Genomic DNA, 24,550 nt, shown 5'->3' with positions numbered 1-24,550 from the left:
TATGGAGGATTTTTTTTTTCTGACACGATAGAACACTATAGAACTCAACGGGTCAAATTGACCCGGAACATAACAGGAGGGTTTAAGCTATTTTACAAAAAAAAAAAAAAAAAGCAATGGGAAAAATTCTCAGGCTCCAGATGTGCAAATATGGTACATCTGCAGCTGTAAAAGGTGGGTCTACGAAGTAACTGTGTAGACCAAGAATGAAAGAAATCTAAATGGGATAAATATAAATGCACTCCACATGTAAAAAATTTTTCCTCTGTTGCATAGCTTTGGACTTATTTGTGTGGGTTTAATCATTTTAAATTACAATTAAGCTTGTGATTGTAAGTGACAAAATGTAGTTATTCCTTAAGATTTACATGAACTCTAGGGGTTTCTTTTATATATGTGAAAACAGAAGTACAGTGCATATGTGTGTGTGTGTGCGTGTGCATGTGTGTGTTCACTTAAACACTTTGTCTGTTTTTTTTTAACAGTGAAGGTTTTAAGTGAACTATCACTTTCATCTTCAGATCAAGTACTGTCATATCTAATTAAAGTATCTAAAAATAACAACCAGCTCTGTAGCCTGTAATTATGTGTGTGGGTGATCTGGTTAGTCAACATTTCAGCTGCACTTATCTGGAATGGGATCTGTGATCCTTCACTGTTCTTTTTCTGTTCAACAAAATTGCTAGATTACTGGCCTCTGACACTGTAATCAGAGACCAGTAGTTTGTAGTCAGAAAAATGTGACTACAAAAATATTTTAATAGATTATGTGCGCTGACATATAGATTCGAAATCCCTTTGCCTTTATAATTTATGTTGGAAAACATTTCAAGTTTTTATCCACATAAATTAATATTTTCATGTTTTATAATCTGTGATTTTATAAACAGTTATAGATTTAGAAATTATCTTAAACTGGGAAAAGGGAGACAGCTAAAGTAATGCTAAAGCATCACACTTAGCTTCAAAATTTATATATGTCACTGGTATGAAATTGACCTGAACTTCATTGAGATGTTGCAGCATCGACTAGATTTTTTACTTATTTTCACGATGCACCATGCAGACTCTTGGTCTGCACTGATGAAGCTTTACTAATCTGCATATACCAAATAATTTGAGAGGCTTGGTAGCTGTGTTCCTTTCAATTAATTCACCTGTAGAAAAATGGCGTGCACTGGCATCAGACATAAAATTACAATGTTAGTTGCACCTTGAAATAAAAAAAAAGTTTTCAAAATGCCATCATGAATCAAGATACCAAATTAAATTTGTTAAATTCCCCTCTGGTTTCCTTTAGACGTCTTCAGATTGGAACTGAAGTTAAAGTTTGTAATATGTTTGTACTTTAATGCAAATATGCTACAAAAATATGCCAAGATCCAGCAGGATCGACAGTAGTATATGTTTCTGTAATCATAATTCTTTCCTTATTTTCAAAACCATCCTTAATCTTTATGAATAAGCGTTGGATTCCTTTATCTCATAAAAAGATGAATAGTTAACCCTGACAGCATGTTTGGCGAGACGGACGGTTGTTTAAGTTCTAACAATGATTATGTTTTATAGACGTGATTAAAATTGCATAATTTTTTTTTCTTTTGTTCCCATGGTTTCATACATAATAATTAGCTATTGGACCATTTATTTCAATTCCTAAAATCTACTATTGTTTTTTTTTTTTTTCTTTTACAGTTTATACACAGCTGTACTTTTCATTCCTAAACCCATTCTTTTGTGAAACATTTGAACTCACCGATCCCGGCCTGGCCTCTTTCTGCATATGTGGGTTCTCTCTGGGTATTCCTCCCAAAGTCCAAAAACATGACTAACGTATTAGTGAGAAACTCTTTCTATCATGCGCTGAGTAGGAGCTTGTGGAAGAGGGCCGTATTTGATAAACAGGTGACCTGTCCAGGATGTACCTGTCCGTTGCTCCCAATGACCGCTGGAGACGGGCATCAGCCTCCAGGCAACATTGCATGTATAACTGGCTATAGATGAAGGACGGATTCTACTCCCCGGAAATCATATTGTAATTATAAGTTACCTAACAATTTGAATACATGCTGTATTAAGCATAATGAAATTTTCCTCATGCTTCTATATTTCAAATCGGTTTCCTGAAATAATAAAGGTTTTGGGGAAACAAAAAGATTAAGTACAACTACATTCACATCTGGAGACAAATTTGAAAAACATAAAAATACTTAGTTACATTTGGTAATCAAAAAGGATCAAAGACATTGCTCTGGATGCATATTTGTTGCTCTTCTTTCATCAGTGAGCCTTTGCATCCTGTAATCTTTGACCAATGTCAGTGGGATGATGTACAGAAGCTAAATCACTTTTATTTGATCAAAGACTGAAGTCTTTGCCTGTTTCAGCTCAACTTGTTTCATGGGAGTGTATGTTTCCTCTGAACAAACTAATGCGTAAAGCTGTAGAAATGAATGTAAAGCAAAATGTGTCTTTTTATTTATATAAAACAGAGCAAGATGTGCAATGCAACAATTGCACTAAACAAAAGGACGCCCTGCTTATGCATTGCAACATTGTTGCGTACTACTAATGTAGCATGAAGTTATAGAGACAAATTTAAGTGTCCTTTGTCATGTAACTAGAAATAAACAATAGAGTCAAACTTAAACCAAACACGGATGCAGTTTTGTAGTCTAAACATCTACATGCAATCTGTAGAAACCAACCTGGAAATGTAATCACTTCACCTTCCTCCTCTTCTGATGAGTCAACACAAGCAGCAGCTTCTGTTAGGCTAAAGGTCCATTAGGCAAAGCAGCAGGTGTAGGCAAGTTCTTATCAAGGGTCAGGTTTCATGAAACAAACCCTAGTGAAATAAAAAAAATAAAAATGCAAATATTAAGCCACTCTATCTAGAAACGGTCGAAACGGCTTTATTAAATGTAAATTTGGAAAACAGCTGGTTGTACATCATCTTCACTCACGAAATCGTCTTTAAATTTACGATACCAAATTGCTTAAAATGTTAAATTTGCTGGTGTGTGCTGGTGTCAGCATCATGATATGGTGATGCTATTTGCTTCAACAGGACCAGGGAAGCTGGTCAGAGTTGTCACGGAGATGGATGCAGCGAAACGCAGTCTGGGGGAGAAAACCTGTCAGAGTATGCAAAAGAACGACAGACTGATGATCAGAGACAGATGTCTCTGGAGTTAATCTAGATCTAAAACATAACGTCTGTAGAAATCCTCACAAATTATTCTCCTCAGATGATCTCTGACAATTCTGACTGAGCAAGGAGTATCTTGTTAGATTTCAGGCCGGTTGGCACTGAAAACAAATGCACATCACACTTTTCACGTTTTCGCCTGCATAAAATGACTTCCTGTCCTTTCTAAATAAAAGCATCACAGCACATCAACATGATGTTGCCACCACTTCTCTTTCTCAATCTGCTTTGCTTTGGTCTGTCAGAAAATTCAAATAAAATAACTTTATGTCTTGTAGTTGTTAGTCAACAAAAATATTCGGGCCGCTTCTTCAGAGCAGTTTGTGTTGTTATTGCAATAAATAATATGATGACAGCTGTCTTATTTCACAGAAAATTACAGAATTGGCAAGACCACCTGAGCAGATTTAACCAATTTTAATTGGTTTGCCGGTAACATTCACCTGGAGAAGAGGTGATGAGAAGAGATTGTGGTTTGCCGAGTAGCCTGCAGTCAGAAACTGGAGGTACAGGCTCCAAGATTTTATCCACACACACACACATAGTGCAGAGAGTCATTTCTGGTTATTACAACACCAGAATACAACAGTTTCGATGAGCGAATGACGAAAGAACATTTGGTTCCTGAGCATATCTTTCCTTGTTCTTGTTTTTTCCCCCCCACTATTCTCCCAACATGGAAGAAACACTAAAATCAAATTTGACACTTTTCCAGACTGTGTAGGAAAACCTGTGAGATGCAAACCATCAGAAGTGCTAAGAATTATTTTCTTCTGGTAACTTTCACTGTGTTAAGACTTCTCCCACGTCATATTTTCAACTTGAAAAATCTGACTACTGAGTACAAATTATTCAAATTGAAATTGGTCCCCAAGAGAAATTCTGCTTAGGGCTGACAGTGCATACACTGCATAGATCAACGTAAGAAAAGAACCATGACAGTTTACCATATGTGTGGTTAAACTTCGCTGTTCCTTCACATTTTAAGCATTTCTGCATGTGTAAAAGCAGTTTCCTAAATGATACTCCTAACTCTGTAGCCAACAGTCAGCAACTTCTGCTGTAACTGACAATTAATCTGGCTGATTCAGTGCTTTCTAGTAAACTTTATCCCAGCTTCTGCCTGACCTGTAGCCTGATAGCCTTGAGATCAAGCCTGTGCAGCATCCTGTGCTGTTTCTTGCATAAAGTACGTTTGTAGTGTTTTTTTCCCCTTCCTTTGGTAAAATAAGTCAAGCCTGTCCTCTTACCTATCAGACTTAAGGTTTGGAGGTGAGCGGCAGTGTTTTGTACACAGAACAATGACATAATGATTAACACACACTTTAAACGGTGTGGTGCAGACTTCAAGGAGCCAACGTTCATTTGTCACACTGTATTCGTCTTACTCCTTACCCCTGATTCATAGACGTGAAGGAAAACTAGCGTTTTTGTTGTGTGTGTTTTAAAATAACACCTTAAAATGTCATTTAGATTGTTACATTTGTTTTCCAATTTGCAAAAATTGTCGGTGAGGGCAGCTGAAACCAGCATCTATCCTGCTTGTGTCTCCATTGAAGGTGATGTTCAGCTCTTATTCCTTTGTAGATCTAACTTTTTGGATTAAAAATAAAATTTTTCTAATCATTTCTGTGACTTCTTGTTTACAACACACACTATCACATATGCCCTTCTCCTGACTGATATTTTGATTCTATCCATTGTATCCTCTGTGCAAACTTTAGTCAAAGTCTAAATGAAACAAAATGTCAGGAAAATCCTACTTGTCAGCTGAACATTACGTCAGATTGATCAGATTCACTTTAACTGATGGCTGGAGTGAACCCACGAAGACTAAGTGCCAAAACAGAATAGAAAGGCGCTGCATCAAAGTATAACCTTTGCCATTAGGTTTTCTTTTTTTCCCCTCCTTTGACAGATTTATTTGCATTTCAGATAAAATGTGACACATTAAAGATGGAAAGAGTTTAAATTATTTATCATTTTGTACTTGTACTTCCTCCAAATCTGTCACTGTAAAAGAGCGGATACATCTTTAGGACCCACGGCGTATCGTTGGTTGTAGCTGGACAAAGACATTACAGGATTTCACCACAGGAGGCCTGGCCCAGTGGATGGCTTTGTGCGTTAATCCAAATCTTCCTTATCTGCACCAGTCAGCACAGCCTGGTGTTTCCTTGAGCACCAGAACAAATCTTTCTTATGAATAACGCTCTCCTGCTTCTTCATGAATGGATTCGAATGGAACCGTGCTGCGCTGTTTGCTCATGCTTTGACTAAATCAGTTTCCATTCATTTAGTGAAATCATCCACCATACAGACCCCACAGCGGATCTGAAGTTAATGCTTTTATGGACAAACGTTTCATTTCTGTCTGGAATTTACTTTGTTTAAACCCTACATGACATGTAAACAAGGGATTGTGAAAGTAAACACCACTCGTACACTAAGATTGAGCACCAGCTGCAAAAAAAAAAAAAAAAAATAATGCTCCAGTTGCGTTTGGTGTGAAAAGACGGATGCATATTCTAATGTTAACTACAGTGAATGACTTGTGACCTTATGCAACAGTTTCTCTCCAAAAGGCACAGAATCAATGTTCTTCCACAGCCTTGACAATTGTGAAGACAAGAGAGCAACAGAGAGGATGAAGGATTATCCAAAGACACTGCAAGTAAAAGTAAAAGTTATTCTCTATCTGTACGTTCAAACTTATTAAAAACTAGAGAATAAGATGCATTTTGTTACTTTGTCAAAAGGGTAAAACTGCATTTTTAAAAATGAATAGCTCACATTAAAAGTTGGATTAAAGTTTTCAATACGAGTTACACTCCCGAAAAGGAAGATTCACTTATTTTAAGGTTGTTTTATACATCTTAATGGAGGATACCAGGAATTGTGTCCTGTACAATAGAGAGAGAGCAAGTTAAAGGTTCCCCAGTTCATTTTACAGCTGAGCTGAAATCTCATTGCCGTCGATAGGATTAGAAACATTTGTCCCTGGGCCATAGAGACAGGAGGCCTTCCCCCTCAAAGAGTCACGAAGGGCAAAATTTAAACCAACCTAACCAAGGGCCATATCTCTTCTGTACATTGAGGCCTGGAGCAAAAACGTGATTAGGAAAAAATTAAAAAATCTGGAACCGCAGGGCAAAGAGGTCAAAAGTATAAGTAGTTATGAAATCCAAACCATTTTCCTTTAATCCAGGGAACATGCCTCCGGGAAAGACGGAATAACGACACTGCTTGCAGGAATATCCATCACATTTTTCGCAATAAATTGGCTCTTGCGGTTATGGAAATTCACAAAAGCACATTGGATAGTTGCTATCAGAGGTAGGATATTTATGATTTGATGTTTCTTCTTTTGCATAAACATTACGTAACATTGAGATCTGCTTTTCTGCTAGCCAAGCCCAAACCCATACCAGCGAGGTTAAAATGATGTGCAGTTTTTCCACACAGCTCTGCTTTTCTTTTCACCGTTTCTTCATTAAATGGTACTACACCACTTTAAGAGCCGTCATCAGAGGAGACAGCTGCACATTTTTATTTGAAATATCCTTGGGACAGGAAAAGTAATTATTAGATTTATATAGCCTCACCTTGAGCCAAAAAAAGTAAAGTATTCTGAGATGGAGCTCATTGCCTCGGGTTATCTGAATATTTTCTTTAGACGTTCATAAATTACTGTTTCAGAATGTTTACGGTGATTAATCTGATTTTTATTTTGAGCTGTTGAAGCAACCTTTTGATTTGCATGTAAAATTTTATGAGTTCAAAATCATCACAGTTGTTATGAAGGTAATAAAAACAAAACGTGTTATAATGAATGTTTTTTTTATATATATACATACAATCAACCATGTTGAATTTTGTATTTATGAGCTGCTTATATGCATGGTGACAGATCAGACACCATACATTTCATGGATGATGAAAAATGTTTAACAAATGTTTCCTCACAGCTAGAATGATGATGGTTCAAGTTTCTGTTGCGTGTTCAGTCATTTTTAGTTTGCTTAAAGCACTGCTTTTTAAAAAATAGATATACTTTGAGTAAACAATATATATTTTTCTTATTTTGAGCACATAAAGTTTGATATCAAGATTGCAGCTTATTGTTATTTTAAACATACAAACAAAACATTTAAGTATTTATTCCAGTCAGTGTAAGTGAGTAGAGATAATATTTGTTAGACTTTCAGTTCGTGATTATGGGACACTATCCTGTATAAATCACACCTTTCAGTTTTCTCACTTTATCAAATCCTGTTTTACTGATAATTTATTAGGACAGAAATACAGATAAAATGTCAAATGCACTTGCCATATGTGTTAATAAATAAAGCAAAACTACATTTCTGGTTTTATAAAAACAGATATCTCCGGACTATTGTTTTAAAAAAATAATAATACCGTACACACAGGATCAGTTTCGGAAAGTATTCGTCCACATTGTTTTAAACATACGCACAGGGTCAGGGTTGCACAATGCTAACACTTTTCTCAGCCAATCAGAATCCTTCAAAACAACTAGGACTTCCTGTTGGGATTAAAATATGGCACCAAGTATGTGGATATTTTGGCACATTATTTGTTGCACACTATCACATGTGGGACCCCAAACCTCAGTTTCCCCGGATGTGTGTGGACGAAGCCTGAAACTCACTGGCATCTTTCTAGTTTTGTAAGCATTTTAAAAAACTTCTTTCTGCTTCTTATAAAATGTTGAATCATCATCTGGTCACCATGTATTTAGCTTTAGCTCTGAAGCTATCTATATAATAACAATTCAACTAACAGGTTTCTTCTTACTGGAAGCCACATTAATGTTTCGGAGAGGCTGAGCCAGAGTCCTGACTTGAAAGGTAGAAAATAATAAAAAAACAACAAAAAAAACTGGTCAACAATTAATTATAAGAAGAGGTAGATTGTTGTAAAGCCAATAAAACTTTTTTCCAGCTATTGTTTTTATTATTAATTTCAATATGCCAGTTTTCAATGAAATGCAGGTGACACGTAAAATGTTTTATAATTGTTCCGATTTCTTTGAAGAGACGCCTTTTGCCTTGCTGTCTAAACCAAATTCCTTGATGACAATTTTTCATATTTTGCCAGGCATTTGAATAATCTTGGACTTGATTTCACATTCCCACCATTCTGTTCTCCCTTTCCAGTGCAGTCGCTGAAGGGCAGTTAGAGCATGCAAATGTTCCCACCTTCACTAATGGTTCTTTGTGTACCCTGGGTGCAGAAAATACCAAACCAGTGCCTGTCACTCCTGTTTTCCATGAGTGGATCAAACAAGTCAAAATTCCACTTAGTTGACACGGCGATGATTTGCATATAAGAAAATAAATCCCGCCCACAGATAGGAATGAACCTGCACCTTGATGTTTGTGTTTTTAAATTTATGACAAACAGATGTGAATTAAGTCCAAGTATTTAATCTGTTACAGGTTTCTGAACAGTATTAACCTGTAAAGCTGCTGTTGAGGGGAAGAGGATTTAACAAGTCTGATAGTTTCATAGTGTGTCAATTTTTGAAAGACTAAGAACAAACATTATATAAGATTGACAGTAAAATGTGGACTGATTATCCCCCATTGGAATCGCTTTGTACTTCACACCTTCCTCAAGAACCGCTACCTTGGCAGAACGAGCTGTAGGCTGCAGCTTTGCTCTGCAGAGGGTTTGCACTGTAACACAAGAGTTTATTCTATCTGAAATTAATCCCCTGTCTCTCTCTGTCATTCTGCCTCACCCTCTGAGTCAGGACGAGGTTTGTTTAAGGTATAGTTATGAGCTGGGGCTGCTGAAATTCCTGGTTCATTGGGAGGATAAGAATCTACCTGTTGTGGCACAGCTCTGTTCGCTGCCTCAAATTATTCTCTACCTTCTCCACTCCTGAGGTTTAGTGTACAATTCAAGTTTAAGCAAAGTTCCCCATGGCCAGTATCTCAATATTTGCCGGGGATGTACCCCACATCTGGCTCCAGGTCAGATGTGGAGCCAGGTGTAGATCCTGTGGCAAACTGCACTGTTTTATGTCTGAACCAGTCCAGTGTGAAATGACACGTATTTCAAACCATCTGCGGTTTAAAATAGGTGGGATGAGGCCCCTCCCTGACAGGTACAAATTAGTCCACGGTTATAACAAAACCTAGATCAGACTAAACAAAGACTTTAAGACAACCTCTCAAGCGGATCCAAGCTAATATATGGTTGATGAAACACATCCCCCAAGGGTGGGCCGCACTGTAACCGAAAGGTAAAAGTACGACATGGTGAAGAGGTGAAATGACCAGCAGCCGCACTTTCTGCAAGACACAAAAACTAAAGCACGCAGACTGACTTTGTCTGTTGGATTATTTCTAGTGCTGCACCTGGAGTTTTGCATGTACTCCTTCACCCTTTGAGTCCCCAAATGATCTTGCTCGTGTTTTTTTTTTCTGTGCTTGTGTTCATTTGAATACTCAACAGTAACGTGAAACCAGATCACATTTATGTCAGCCTGTGCCATAGGCATGCGTGGAAAGCAGGGCAAGGCGCCCGCTCTTTGCCAGTGGCTATGGTCGCGGGTGTATCTTGTGTCCCATTTCAGACAGGTAACCATTCAGTGTAAAGAAAGACTGATGAAGGGGAGGAAAAGAGCGCTGGGAGCTGCCAGTGGCTGAACCTGGAGATCTTTGGGAACCTGTTGCAACAGGTTTTTCCTTCTGTATATCTTATGGCTGGACTAGCCTGGACGAGTGCCAGAAATACACACTCACTCATGTGCGCGCGCGCACACACACACACACACACACAGCAAGAGGATGATATTATGAGCTGCCAAAAACTGAAACCAACCCATCAACTATTTCCATACACATTTAGTCAGTCAATCTGATCAAAGTTGCTCAGTGTCAGGGTGAAGGCTTTGAGAGGAGCGCAGACCTGGAAGGAAAATGGACTAAGCAAAGACTGCAGGTCTGCTAGAAAAAATCTGACGCAAAAATAAAAACAGGAACACAGAGCAGCTGTTGAATTCACAAGCTAGGTGAGTTAATATGACTTTTAAGGCGTTTTTTTTTTTCTTTTACTTTGCTGATACAATACTAGATTGTTTTCACTGGAACTTTCTGTAAGCGGTGAATGTCTCACATCGAGGAACTTTAAATGGCAGGTTTGTGTCAACACAAATTCACCTATGTTTTTAAGTCTTTGGTCTGTGCTGAACATTAGCAGCAATTCATGTCTCCTGCCGGCAACAATGAATATAGCAGTTATTTTTAGATAATATTTGTGTGAAGCTTGTAGTGGTGACGGAGAGGAAATGTGCTGATGCCTCCACTGACTCTGACAGCTGCGTGATGACGTTTTCTCTCAACACCTCTTTGCACTTTTGCAGATTTTACCGACATCTTTCAAACCTGAGGATGAATATTTTCAAAGTTAGATTTTAGCTGCTTCCCAGTTAGTCATCCAGTTTGTTCTGCTCTCTCTGATTTTCCTGTGATTCTTATTTATTTATTTTTTTCACATTCAACACAAAACACTGAATCTAAGCAGCATCAGTTCATCCACATTGCCCTTTCCCTCCATCAGATGACTGATTCACGTGCAGCTTGTAGATCTGGCTTTCTATGTGTAACTACAAACAGTGAACATTGTTTCTCTTGAGCCAAACAAGAAGTAGACTTTAATTGTTTTTAAAAGACACAGATAAGAGAAGACAAGATAAAATTGAAGCAGCTGCGTTGAGTGAGTGAGTGCTGATTTATTTTCACTGTACATAAAAAGGTTTTGGCACAGATTTCAAACTCCAGAATAACACGGAAGATCACATTTTTAGATAATAAAAGAATATGGCCCTGGGTTGAAATTAAACTGACTTTCAGCAGAGTCTGTAGGAAAGAAAGACCAATTTGGAATAATTTGGTGCAGCCTGGGATCTTGCTGCATGTGTGAGTCTCTCTGGGTACTCTGGTTTCCTCCCACTGTCCAAAACCATGACTGCAAAGTAATTTGGTTTCTCTCAATGACCCTTGCACATGTGTGGGTGTGTGTGTACACATGGTTGTTTGTCCTATGTTGTCTTGTGATGATGGACTGGCGATGATGTCCAGCCTAATGACCACTGGAGGTTGATCTACACCCCAATATAGAGAATTGATGGATGGATTAATATACATGCATTTAATTCTGTATTATGGAATTAAATGTTAAATAAGCCAAATCAATTAGTTAGGCTAGTTTATTAGGGATTAGAACAAACTTAGAATCCAGAAAAACTCCTTTAGTAACTACTTTTTAGACTCAAATTCTTCCAACTAAGAAGAGGAATTAGATACTTACTTGCACTTATCTAGCAACAGGAATATTTAGGAATATTTAGTTTATCAACATTATTAGAATCTTTTCTTCTTTAGCTCTTTCATTTGGTTTGTTATTTTGTTCCTTTTAATTCTTGTAAAGCATTTTGAATTGCCTTGCTGCTGAAAATGTGCTATATACATAAAATGACCTTTAGTGAAATCAATGTTCAGTAAATTTTACAGCAACAAATCAAATATTAGTAGCTGATAGGAATTGAACAGAAAGTTCTGATTTTACATTTGCTGAATGTAGAAATGTGATCAATAACACTGAAAGAAAAAAAAAATCTTTCCACAATGTTTCTTTATGTTGGACATAATTTGTTTTTTCAGAAATGTAAAACATTAACGACTGAAATCCATCATCTTACAAAACAACACATTAAGATCCAGTTTATAGAGGAGAAAGTCATTAGCATGGGATTAAGGTGGCTTTAAAATACATCAACAGGTTAATAAGACTGTTGTCTACTTCGTGCTGTCAGACCAGTTTTGTTTCAGTGATTTCTCGATGCTGCACAGCAGGTGGTAAAAATCTATTAATCCTTTTTCAGAGACAGTATTTGTCGATTTCAAGTTTGAACGAAACATCTGCACAGTTAAGTGAATAAACAACAGGCAAAAAGCCCATTTTTGAAATTGCCCAAAAGTGTGATTATTTCAAATCTGCAAGCTCGCCATAATCAAGTCCAGATGCTTCTGATTGTGAATCTCACAGTTTCACCGCTGAAGACAATAATGTTATGGAAATAGCAACAAAACAGTTTAAGTTCCCTCTGGGAAGCATTGTAAACCTTTAGCCAAATAGCCACAGCTGACAATTGCTGCTCATTGACGAAGACGCCTGGGATTAGGAAGTTAAGTTCACTGGAAAGTTTGACTTTGGTATTTGTGCTGCAGAAGAAATATGATAGCTCTGATCGGAGCAAATGAGACTTGCTGAACAACTCGCCTGACGAGTTGCAGATTTAATTTTAAATGAAGAAAAAGAACAAGCCACAGATTATTATTATTATTATTTTATTTATTTCTGAGAGATTTTTACGAGGACTTTGCTTGCACAGCCTGAATCAGAGCAGTACGCCTCCAGCATCTCAACAACATGAAGATCTGGTATTTCTTCACAGTCCAACTTTGATGGTATCTTTTTGTAAATTATTGTCATGTTTCAGGTAAATTCTGCTTCAGTTAGCAGCAATCAGACAAATGATTATAAAAATAAAAGAATATGAGTAAATTTAAGTTTGAATAAAACATTAATGAGTAGGAGGTTATGTCAGTCTTCTTCATATGTGATATAACTGTGTAAACTAAGAAAAAATATGTTTTTCAAGCTTAGAGTAGCCAAAGGCTACAGAAAATAAACAACAACAAAACTATCAGTGTTGCATTTGCTTTTCTTGCTACTTTATCAAATTACATTCAGAGACCGTAACGTTTTAAATTATAAATATTCCATAGCTTCTGGTAATGAAAGAAAAATGATACTGAAACACGCCGCTCACGTCAAGAGTTGGTTAAAGTTATTCTGTGTCAGTAGATCACTGCTGCCCCTGACATGATGGATCCTTAGCGATGCTCCAGCATTCCTACCGGCTTAGTGCTGAGTTTGAAACACAGATAAATTAATGATTTGTTTTCGTTCATGATTAAAAGCGATCAGTCCATTGTTTTTTTGAAACATTAAACCTCATCACTAAAGCTTAAGCTCCCTGTCTGTATCTGAGAGCGTGTTGGCTCTGGCTGGTGGCAGCCTGTTCATCAAACAGATGAGAGGATTTGCTGCCACGGTGATGAAACAGACAATTGCTCAACTTTCTCCTCGACACTTAAGCCTCCTTTGATTCAAGCAGAGGGAGCTTTCATTTGCTACTTTCCTCTTCTTAAACACTCTGCGCACCTTGTCTGCCTCAGCACTGTGCAGCTTGACGTGACCTAATAGCCATCATGGTTTGCTGGCACTTTTAATGAGCTTGGTCCGGGGCGGGTTTGAGGTTACCTTTACTGGAAACGGGGGCCCACGTGTCGCGCGGGATCGTTTTACACTTCTTCGCACTCCGGCGGATGAATCCCTGACACATGTACGTTCACTGTGTGATGTATTATCTCTGAAAATGAGAGTAGCCACTTCTGAGGTCATGTTGACAGCAGGATTATGTCTGACAGGTTTAAAGCAGGGTAATGACTCAGGAGATACAATCTCAGAGGAACAGTGGACTCAGGTACCTTCTTAAAAACACAGATCGCTTCCTGCTAAGTGCTTTTTGCACCATGGATGTTTAATATCGTAAAAAAGCGTTCACCTACTTACAGATGTCTTCTTTTTTTTCCTACTTATATGTTTGTTTTTTTGGCAGTAGTGGCCTTTAAAGTTATTAAAGCCGGCACTGAGATGGCAGTAAAGTGGGTTGTGAGCAAGGGGAAGACATGATAAATGGGCCAGGACTTGTTATATGAGTCGCTCACTTTGGGTCCAAGGCCAAAATCACTGACCAAAAAAAAAGAAAAAGTAAAAAAAAAAAAAAAAAAAAAACTTGTGACATTTGATGAGTCCCAAAACTTTTAGGGAAATATCCTGTAGACTGATGAGACAAAAGTTGAACTTCTTGAAAGGAGCCTGACTTTCGTTAATCCAGCATTTCAGAAAAGAGACATCATCCACGGTGAAACATGGTGACGACATGAAGGTCTGCCTCAGGATCTGGACAACTTTCTCTAATTGATTGAGTCATAATTTTTGACCTGAGCTCAAGGTCAGTTTACAACCCTAAGCTCAAACACACGTAACCAAGACGATGATCCAAAGCTAGCCAGGTTTGTCTCTGAATAACTAAAAACAGCAAAACTAGTATTTCATTGGCATAGTCCAAAAATATGGACATATTTCCAATTGAAATGTTATGACAGCTCAATTGGACATCTCAGTTACAGCAATTATGGCGATGGATAAAAGGTTGTTGTTGGTTATACCTTTTTTTTGTAGAGAGCTAGGTTGGTTTGGATAACTTTTTTCTTTAAAGCTGAACTTAAAAAAAAACCCCAAAAGAAATCTTAAATGGGGTAAATCCTTCTTCACAAGATTGTACCTTAAGTCTTTTGTACAATTTAGTCAAGACAAATGAAAACATGAGGCAATAATTTTTAATCTTTAATCTTACCTCTGCATGCAAATCAAGCCGTTACTTTTGCCTTCTTTTGTCTCCACAGAAGCACATTTCACAGCAGGATGTCAAACTCCCCAAAGTTTTCCTTCCACAACAGCAGCAGGTCTCAGGCGTTAACTCTTGAGGTCGGCCTGCACACCTGTGAGCCCTGCAGGACGACCTGCCAGCAGATGGCGACCCGTCAGGTCTGTAGCTGCCATGTTTGTTTTAAAATGAGGGTTTGCTTTAAGAAAGAGCATTTTTAGATGTGTTAATTTGAGTACTTATGAGTCACCTGTCAAAATGGTCTCAGTTTGGAAAACCCCCCCAACAAAGAAAAAAAGAAAAAATGAATGTAAGTCAAAAGCTGTTATTCCTGTTATTAACAACAGTGATGAGATTTTCTGATTTATCCAACATGGCAAAACAACCAATATGATAATATTCCTTGCCATGTAAGGAAATGTGTCCTTTGTATTATTAGGATAATTCAATTAGTTTTTAAAAAAATGTAATGTTTCTTGTAAGTATGTTGTGGTTGTGAGACGGCTTTCTGCTGCACCCACTAGTACAAGTTCCCTGCGTTGTTGATGATCTGTGGTAGCAAAACTGAATCTAATCTTCTGGGGTTACCCACACATTTATTCTTTGGTATTTTTTAAAGTAGGCAATGTGGCTCAACACCCAGGGCGGCACAACCTAGGCCTTTTAGGGGAAAAACAAAAAATAAAATAAACCTTCATGTCTCTGTTGCATTTCAACAAGTTTTCTATTTGTCAATTGGGAAGGTTTTGTCTGCCTCTGTTGTGAACAGTGTGAGAAAATATTGCTACTTCTGCCCCTTTGGTAGCAGCCAATGGTGCCGAGGTTGGAGTCACATCATTTGATTTGTCTAAGTTAAAGGATAATTTCCTTGTTTTGGGGCTAATCTGATTTCCATTTGATGATTCTAAAAGTACTTGAACTGGAAAAATCAATGTGAAAACCACTGCCAACCCACATTTCAGCTCCTCCCCCGTCTGTTATTTAATTCAGGCAGTGGTTAAAATATTCCCCTTGGAAATGGGACACTCCTTTGTGACGGTAATATCAGCTCTCACTGATTCCTCGTCCTCATGAATGACCTAATATGCCTTTGTGTGTCATGTAAACAGATATCGGTCCTGAAGCATGCTCTATTTTATACATTAGTATTATTATTCTTACAAAAATATTACACCAAAGTTATACATATATTTTTATTTGTATTAATATATATATATACTTTTGCCACTTTTTTGCCTGATTCTTGAGAGGAACTGAAAAAGACACACACACAAACTGGATGCACTGTGGTTATTAAAAGCTTGTTTGGAAAATTGGAGCTTTCAGTTTGGAAAACTTGCAAAGTTTCATCACTGAAAACTGATTTAGAGAGTCGGAGTTTAGAGTTTTGCTGAAACTCAAACTTCAAAATCCAGTGACTGCTGCACTTGGTATCAGAGAGCTTGAATGAACAAAATAACCACTGACTTTTTTATAACCGTGACCAATTTATATGGTTGATATTTTGTTTAAAATCTTTGATTCAAGTCTTTGGTTAGTCAATAGCATTTTGGGATGAGCTCTTTGTTGCTACGCCAGTTCTACTATTTGGGTTTTCATTGTTATGATTTTGTTCAGTAACTTAATCTTTTGATGTACTGGGAAAAGTCAGAGATAAATTGGAGCAATGCAGAAAATAAAGGTGCACTGAACTAGATCCAAAACCCAAGAAGCTCCATCTTTTTATTTTGGATAAAAATGCCCTTAAATGATTATGTGTTCATACGTAACATTCTACAACCTGCATTTTGTACACAAAATCTGGGTCATAGCAACAGTTTTAATAGTAAAATCACATCACATTAATATTTGACGTTGATTGCGTATGGAGAAGACTCCTGGAAAATATTGCAGTCATGGAAGGTCAAGTTGTTTCTGAGTTTCTGCCTGGCTTGTCTTATCAGAAGTTTCCAAGCTGAGATTGTACAGTTGTCAATGTGGAGGTAATGATTCCTTGAAGGCAAACTGAAGGTTAGCATGTTCAGCCTGTTCTCTTTGATTTATGTGCATGTGGAGAAGAAAATTCCTGGATTTGTTTCAGGAAATTCTCAGGAGGTCTCCTGGAATTGCTTTTGCTATTTAGTTCATAAATAAAATAGAAAAAAAAAAGTCTCTGAAATCTGGGTGTAGACTGTTGCAAGTACATTATGTTCCCCGTATCTTTTTTGACACTGCAGATTAAAGAGGGCGAGGACATCTGCTTCCCCCAGCCAGGGAGCAGCCACTCCGGCTTGAGGACTCCAGCTCTGAGCAGGAGACACAGCGCTGACGGGACCATCGGCTCAGATCGCGCCCCGGCTGACCGCTTCCACCCGTACCGTCGACAGTTCAGCGACGGGGCAGTGGACGCTTCAGATTGCCTCCTTCAGAGCTCTTCTTCCCTCAGCAGCCTGCAGGAAGTGAACATTCCCGACACTGGCTCATGCAGCAGTGCTGTTCAAACAACCTGGGGCGAATACAGCGACAACGTTCAGGTTCCTAAATTTACCACACTGTCTGTCAGTTCAATAACCGAGCTATCAAAAGCTTTTTGCTGCCAACAGGTGCATATTCTGTAGCACATATTAATGAACTTTAACCGGGGAAACATTTTTTCTCATTTGTCGTTACTCGTGGTTCCCTCAAACTTTTTGCACATTTTCAGAATCTGTACCCAGAGCTTCCTGCTGGGCCAGTGGAACCTTACGGCTCTCTGTCTCAAAGTTATCCATCCTACGACTCGATGAGCTCCATGCAGCAGGTAGCGCGCTTTAAATGACCGGTTGACAGCAGCACGCAATGCGGAAGTTCATCGTTTGTTGTGTGTGCGCTTCACAGGTTTCAGCTAAACTGTTTCCGGATGTCGATCAGTCAGACGCCACCAAATATCCCCTTCAGAGTCTCTCCATTCAGCCACATCAGGAGAGGTCAACGGAGGCCCTCTTCCCCAAACCCATTTACTCCTACAGGTAGCAGAGCATCACATCTCACTGCTGGGTATTTTTTGTTGTAAAGCACAGATGCATGTGGTTGGGCGGTATTAAACATAAATGCAACGTTGTGTCAAATGTAAGTATAATTTGAATGCCTGTTTCCTTTTAATTGCTGCAGCATCTTGATTTTTATGGCTTTGAAGAACAGCAAAACAGGAAGTCTGCCGGTCAGTGAGATCTACAGCTTCATGACTGAACACTTCCCATATTTTAAGGTATTGCACACACCGAGCATTACATGCCCATTGCATTTCATTTCACAGTTTAAGGGAATATAAGGATCATAAAATGTGAATGTGCAACATCTTTCAACATATGACTTTCACTAATGAACCCTTTTGCTACTTCTGGAAGTAAGTCATTTGTTTATTTTTTTAAACACATCTACTATTGCTGTGAGCATGTTGTTACTCTTTGTGTTTTGGAAACGGCGACTCGGAGTTGAATAGAGTCATTTTAGCTAATACGCCATGTGAGTGAACTGTCAAAGATTATTGACTTCACATTTCTTGATAGGGAACAATAGTTATTTAAACAAAAATAACTTTCAGATAATGTAGGGACTTATATTTTAAAAAGATATATGGTAAACACCGAAGCAGAAATAAGCAGTGCAACCAAAGTGCAGCATTTGATTGAGGAATCAAGAAAGCCGCCACAAAACTTGGACTTCCGTTTTATTTTATTGTATAAATATGTAATAACTAAAATGCACAGAGAACTGCTCCTGTTTCTGACCAAAACGTTTGTTCACATCAGCTTAATGCTTAGCTTTTCAACAGAAAAGAAAGAAGAACATTTGATTGCAAGATTTCAAAGATGAGGTCAGAGGCAAGAAGAAAAAAGTTACAGTAAAATTGGAAGCATTAGTAGAGAATCCATCCATCTATCCGTCCGTCCCTAGGTAATGGAGACACGTTTTTATGTTGTGCTATTAATACACAAAAACATGCCAAAAACAGAAGGTTTGGATAAACCCCAAAATAAATAATGGATGGAAAAGATAAGAATCTTAAAAATTAGAAGATTACTGATTTGCTTTCTTCTCTCTCTCTCTTTTTTTAAACTTCATGTAAGTTAAAAGGTAAAACGTGACCTCATAGAAGATGTTATTGATCATTTAATTGTTGGGTAACTAAATGTTTGCTCATCAACTTATAACACTATGGTGACCGACTAAATAAACGTAACATTTGTGCACAATTTGCCACTAATGGTTTGTCTAATTCTGAAGGGTTTGCTCTCAGGTTTGTCTGTAAAAGTTATTAACACACAAACACATAAACGCCTGCTGCCACAGGGTGTAACGTGAAGGAAGTAGCATGCCGATGTGAGTGAATTTTAAAACTGCTTCCTGTTGCATTAATATTAAACACGTTCGGCACCTGTGGGGTCAGAGCTCAGTTTGAACCCTGATTTTCAGATGAGTTGATACTCGGATCTGGAAAGAGTTCAAACGTTTTCCACCATACATATTAAAAAGGTGCCTTACACACAATTACTGAGCCCATCGGCTATGGTCTAGTGAAGCACACAGTTATCTATTTATTAAAAATTCTGCACTGATGGCTGATTTCCAAACAGGTGGCTAAAACCCGAGCTGCGGGGGTCAGAGGGTTCAGGGGGATAAATAAGATGAAACTTCAGTGAAAGCCATGATCACTGGATACATTTTTAAAATAAAAAAAAAAGCCTGCTTGATGTTGCCAAGTATGTTTCACTTTATGTTCGGCTCAGTAGGCACTTGTTATGGCACGCAGATTCAAATCAAAGAGAGGAGCAGATGTGGGCAAAAAATTAACCCTGCAGGGAGGAGATTGATGTCCCTGCATTAATTGGTGAATTGTTAAAAGTAACTAAAAAGTGTGCTTTTCCCGTAAGAGTTAAAGTCAATTTACTTCAAATATAAATCAATATAATGAACATATTTTCCCCCCTTTTTAAGATCATGCATTTTTAGCTAACAATGTAGCAGCGAGGAAACAGAAAGTGTGTCATCAGCCCTGAATCCAGGGAAGTCAGCAGGATTCTCTTTTCTAACAATTTCACCACAGCTAGAGAGAAACAGTACAAAAGGTTGGCACTAATGATTCACTTCAAATCCCAGGCCTCGAGTTCAAGACCATAAAGCGTAAGAATAATGATTTTCTAACGCATCGCTTCTCTGTCTCTGCTCAGAACGCCCCTGACGGTTGGAAAAACTCGGTAAGGCACAACCTTTCCCTGAACAAATGCTTTGAAAAGGTGGAGAACAAAAACGGCAACACTTCTCGTAAAGGCTGCCTTTGGGGTCTAAATCCGGCCAAGGTGGAGAAAATGCAGGAAGAGCTGCACAAATGGCGCCGCAAAGACCCCCAGACCATCCGCAGGAGCATGGCAAAGCCAGGTGAGGAAGAGGGACGGTAAAGAAGACAACCGAGCTTATGGATTTCGCCAGAACAAAGCATTTTCATTTAAATTCAACCTCTTTCAAAATCGTCTTGTCCTATCTTCTTTTACAGAAGACTTTGACCGTCTGTTGGGAGAGAAGCCAGACAGACTAAGACCTTTGCCGCCTTACCCAAGCACAAACAACACCACGTTAAAAAGAGTGGCCCCTACGTACAGCCCCGCCCCTTTACCTCTGAACCCCGCGCAGCCTCCACCGGCGTGTCGACCCGTTCCACAATCAGAGTACGCTCACATTCAGCCCAGCTACCTTCCCCACACGACGCTCCAACCCAGCAGCTCTTTTGCCCTGTACTCCCCCTGCGGACAGCAGCCTGCGGCCGGCGTCCCGTCACCCTCTGGGTGTCTGAACTCACCCATAGCTGGGAAAATGCCACCTGTTTACAGGGTTGGACTGCCGGGAGAGTACAACGTCGACCTGAGGGGAATGCACGAGTTACTTCAAGATGGAGACACCAGCTATGACATAGACACCCTCAACCCCAGTCTGACGGACCTGCAGCTGCAAGGTAAGCGTGTCGTATTACAGGATGCCAGGGTTTCCATGCCTGCAGAGCTTTATTTTTTTTTTTAGTCACAAACCACATGTGTGGAAGAACACAATCTACAATAAGTTTTTTGTGAGAAAGTACTTTGTAGAACCAACTTTTGCCACAATTACAGACGCAGATCCCACAGGGGATCTTTATGTCATCTTTGAGATTGAATAGCTCAAACTCAAACAGATTGTACGAACAGCAGTTATTATTTAAGCCACAAATGCTTAAATTTGACTTAGATGTGGACTTTGACTAGGCCGTTCTAAGACATGGTTTGAATTAGACCATCCCATGCTAGTGCCAGCTGTATATGTTAGCACTTTCTCCAGCTGGAAGGTGAACATCCACCCCAGTTCAATGTCTTCTGCAGCTTATGACAGGTTTTCTCCCAGTTTTGCTCTGTGTTTAGCTCCATCAATCACCGATGTCTAGATTCAACCCACATGTCTGATTTTATTGCTACTGCAGGAAACTTGTGGGAGGAGTTGAGGAAGGACAGCCTGGTGTCGGAGCCACATGGTCCAGCCACACACCTCTCCACCTCCTTTCCCCAGCAGGATCACCACCAACAGACCAGCTGCCTGCAGACTTTCAGCCCCACGTTCGAGGGGAATGCTGGACCCTGCTGTAAAGCAGCGTATGAGGACGAGGACCCAGACAGAAGCTGCTGGAATGGACTACATCCTGTCGGATATTCAGGACTGGAGAGTTTGGCTGGATATCTGACCTCCTGCACCACTTCCATTTCCCTGATGTAAACGGCTCTCCACCTCCTCTGAGACTTTGCAAACTAATAAACATTTCACATTTTATGCTTATAAACTTAATCAGCTTTAAAATGTTGTCAAATTGAGACATATCTGATGTACCTTTATTGAATGTGAGTCATATATTTGTTTGCAAAGTTGTTTATTTATTTACTTTGAGCAAAATGTGTTTCATTTCCCATGTATCTTGTTTTGTACTGTCACTTAAAGATTCAAAGCGTTTCATTTTGTTGCTATAGTTTCACCTCTTTAGTTGGCATTATAAGTTTTAACTGCAGGCAAATCTGTAAATTATCCCCTAACATATATTTGTTTGACTATTAAAGTGAAAATTAAAAAATTTTTATCAGTTCATAAATGAAAACATAAACACATACTCTTCTCAACGAGTTTATTTTTAGCATTCATCATCCCGTTTGATTAATCGTATGGAAGGTTTAATGTGCCTAAAATGTTAGATGCTGTTCAGTTTTCACAAAACTTAATTATTAAAAAAAGAGCAACCATTTTGCATTGATGTCTTATACTGGCATTCACTAAATATATTCAGCATTTAGTGAATGCGCTACACCACACCTCACATCAGGTGGCCTTGCCACCAAGAGGTTATTTGCAGATCGTACAAAAACAAATAAAAAAATAAATAAAGAAATGCAGAAGAAACAGAAGGGAAAAGTTATATGATGGTTGGGGTGAAGACGTTGGCAGTTTGTAGATATGTCAAGGTAAACATAGAGGATTTTAAAAGAAGCTATGGAGTAATTTGACAAAGTATTTAAAAACTAAACAATCCATGTGTTGGGCTCTATTTATGATTTGCTAAAACAGCCAGAGGGACTGCAGGCTTATAAAGAAGATCCACCCTGTTCAAGCCAAAATAAATGTTTTTAAACGTTATTGTATGAGTTGTACCTACTTGCAAACTACTCAGTTGGAATTGGCAACTACCTCCTAATGTCAACCCATCTATTATCTTCTAGAAAGGCCTTCCTCGAGGTTCAGGAGTGCGTTCATTGAACACTTTTATAGATGGGCAAACTCATTCATCCATGTCCTTGTTAATTTTGGTGTGTGCACCGTCATGTTGGAACAGAAACAGGAGAAGCCGAGCCCAACTCCTGACAAACAACCATGCACCAAAATCACCCTCGCCCTACATGTTACTTCTAACATGATGCAGGCAAAACGTCACCGCTCTCCAGGAGAAATCCTGACTGGTCGGTTGGATCGCCCATGGAAACGGTGCAGTAACGCTGTTTCAGCAGTAGATGGCAGCAAAACCTCCGCGTGGTTCTGCAGCTTTTGTTTCATACAGCAAGGTACTTCAGTCAAACATTTTAGTTTTCACTTAAATGTAAGTATTTAGATTTATTCAGAGAAAAACTGGTCGCTGTTCCTTTTACACTTTTGTGAAACTGTTACTGAAATGGAAATGTCACAACAACTTATTATCAGTGTATCTAAATTTTGTATTTTTCTGCTTTGAGACTATGAAAAGTTATTTCAGTCATTCCTCAAGTCAAGTCTTGAGATAAACGCATGTCAAGATTTTGTGAAAATCCCAGTTTTATTTCTTTGATAAAATTAAAGACAAAACTTTTACAATTTTCCATGTTGATTGAAAACATTTCTCAGCATCAAAGTAAACACAGTGTTCAGTGAGACAGAAAGTATCAGCTATCAGAACTGCTCTCTGATTTGTGTCTAGTTATACACAGTAGTGGTCTGAAGTTTACATACATTCACCGTCTGCATCAACGTCAAATTAATTTGGAGCTTTTAATGATTTATTTAAGCTGTTCTTTCACTAAATTCAACCAAATTCAAAGTTACAACGGAGTACGCTAATAAGAATTTATTCATTGTGACCAAAAAGTTAAACCAGCAAAGCTTATTTTTTGTCAGGAAGCATTCTTTACCTCCTTTCAGTTTGAATGTGTTCATTTCTTTCTGTCTACATGCCCAGTTCCTCTCTGTGGACAATAAATGCAAAACATCCAAACCAACAAACCAACCACCTCTGTTTTGTCAAGTTAAGACATTTCAGAGCTATTTAAATCTTTTTAGGTAATGCATGTACAGCCTTTATTTATGATTATGACTTTTTATTTCAGAGAAAATCTGTGACAAATTGAAATCTATACACCGAGTTCTTTCATTTTTTTTTTAATTTAGTTACTTGTGTATAAAGATTCAGCCCTAGAAAAAGAAAAGCTTAAACCAAAATTGATAAGTGTATGTTAGCCTCTGATGTTTCCTGGCTCTTAAAAATATTCCTGTCGTGGCGGCAAAGTCATCCTGAAGACAAGAATCGAATTGATTTCTCACAAAGACAAAGGATACAGTCATCTGGACAGCAACAAAACACAGGCGGAAGAGAGAGTCACTTAGATATGTCTGCTGATACGATTTTAAGTAACTACAAGAGTAAAAATGCCATGAAACTATAAACCGTAAATATACTTTTGATTATATCAAAATTTGCATCTTATTTCTGTATATTGTAGTTTTCCTACATGTAATCAGTTGTAACATTTAAAAAAAAAGTTTTTGCAAATAAAACAGTCTATTTTATCTAAACACTAGCAGAAGATATCAGTGGCTCCACTACCACGCACACATAGAAACTACATGGATGTTGTATGATTAAAAAAAAAGATCTAGGTTTATAATTTAGCTTGATATTGAAGAGAGCATGAGCAGTGCCTTGCAAAGGTATTCATAACATTTTTCAAAAAAATTTTTTGTATAATGTTATAGTTGAAAACTGGAGTAATGAGTAAAGTCTGCAGGTTTACTCATTACTCATTACTCCACACACGCACGCACGCACGCACGCACGCATGCACGCACGCACATGCGCACGCACAGAGACGGTGAGCAGATCCGGGCCCACAGTGAATCAGTTCAGGTGGCATTCATACAACAGAGCGACACAGAGTAGTGCATGTTTTTAAAGTGGGAGGGAAAGTATGCATGCTTTCATTTATTTATTTATTTTTTAATTTTTATAAATGAAAATC

General features: G+C 38.4%; 1 protein-coding gene across 3 annotated transcripts in view; it reads left to right on the top strand.

Moving 5' to 3' along the window:
- Window positions 1–24,257, top strand: part of foxn1 (forkhead box N1) — a 29,622-nt gene extending 5,365 nt beyond the window's left edge. The window contains exons 1-9 of one of the 3 annotated variants that reach the window (XM_015033502.1): window positions 8,301–10,256; window positions 14,782–14,923; window positions 16,979–17,275; window positions 17,446–17,541; window positions 17,619–17,749; window positions 17,892–17,988; window positions 19,952–20,159; window positions 20,275–20,730; window positions 21,229–24,257. In XM_015033502.1, the coding sequence (XP_014888988.1) occupies window positions 14,801–14,923; window positions 16,979–17,275; window positions 17,446–17,541; window positions 17,619–17,749; window positions 17,892–17,988; window positions 19,952–20,159; window positions 20,275–20,730; window positions 21,229–21,518 (1,698 nt within the window). In that variant the 5' untranslated portion in view covers window positions 8,301–10,256; window positions 14,782–14,800 and the 3' untranslated portion in view covers window positions 21,519–24,257. Of the gene's footprint in view, window positions 1–8,300; window positions 10,257–14,781; window positions 14,924–16,978; window positions 17,276–17,445; window positions 17,542–17,618; window positions 17,750–17,891; window positions 17,989–19,951; window positions 20,160–20,274; window positions 20,731–21,228 lie in introns of those variants that run through there. The other 2 variants (XM_015033503.1, XM_015033500.1) reach the window with 2 other exon arrangements.
- Window positions 24,258–24,550: the final 293 nt, after the last annotated feature.

This window comes from Poecilia latipinna, unplaced genomic scaffold (assembly GCF_001443285.1).
Source record: "Poecilia latipinna isolate Pla-1442-1.1 unplaced genomic scaffold, P_latipinna-1.0 Scaffold270, whole genome shotgun sequence".
Classification (NCBI taxonomy): Eukaryota; Metazoa; Chordata; class Actinopteri; order Cyprinodontiformes; family Poeciliidae; genus Poecilia; species Poecilia latipinna.
This window is presented reverse-complemented; position numbering and strand designations above follow the sequence as displayed.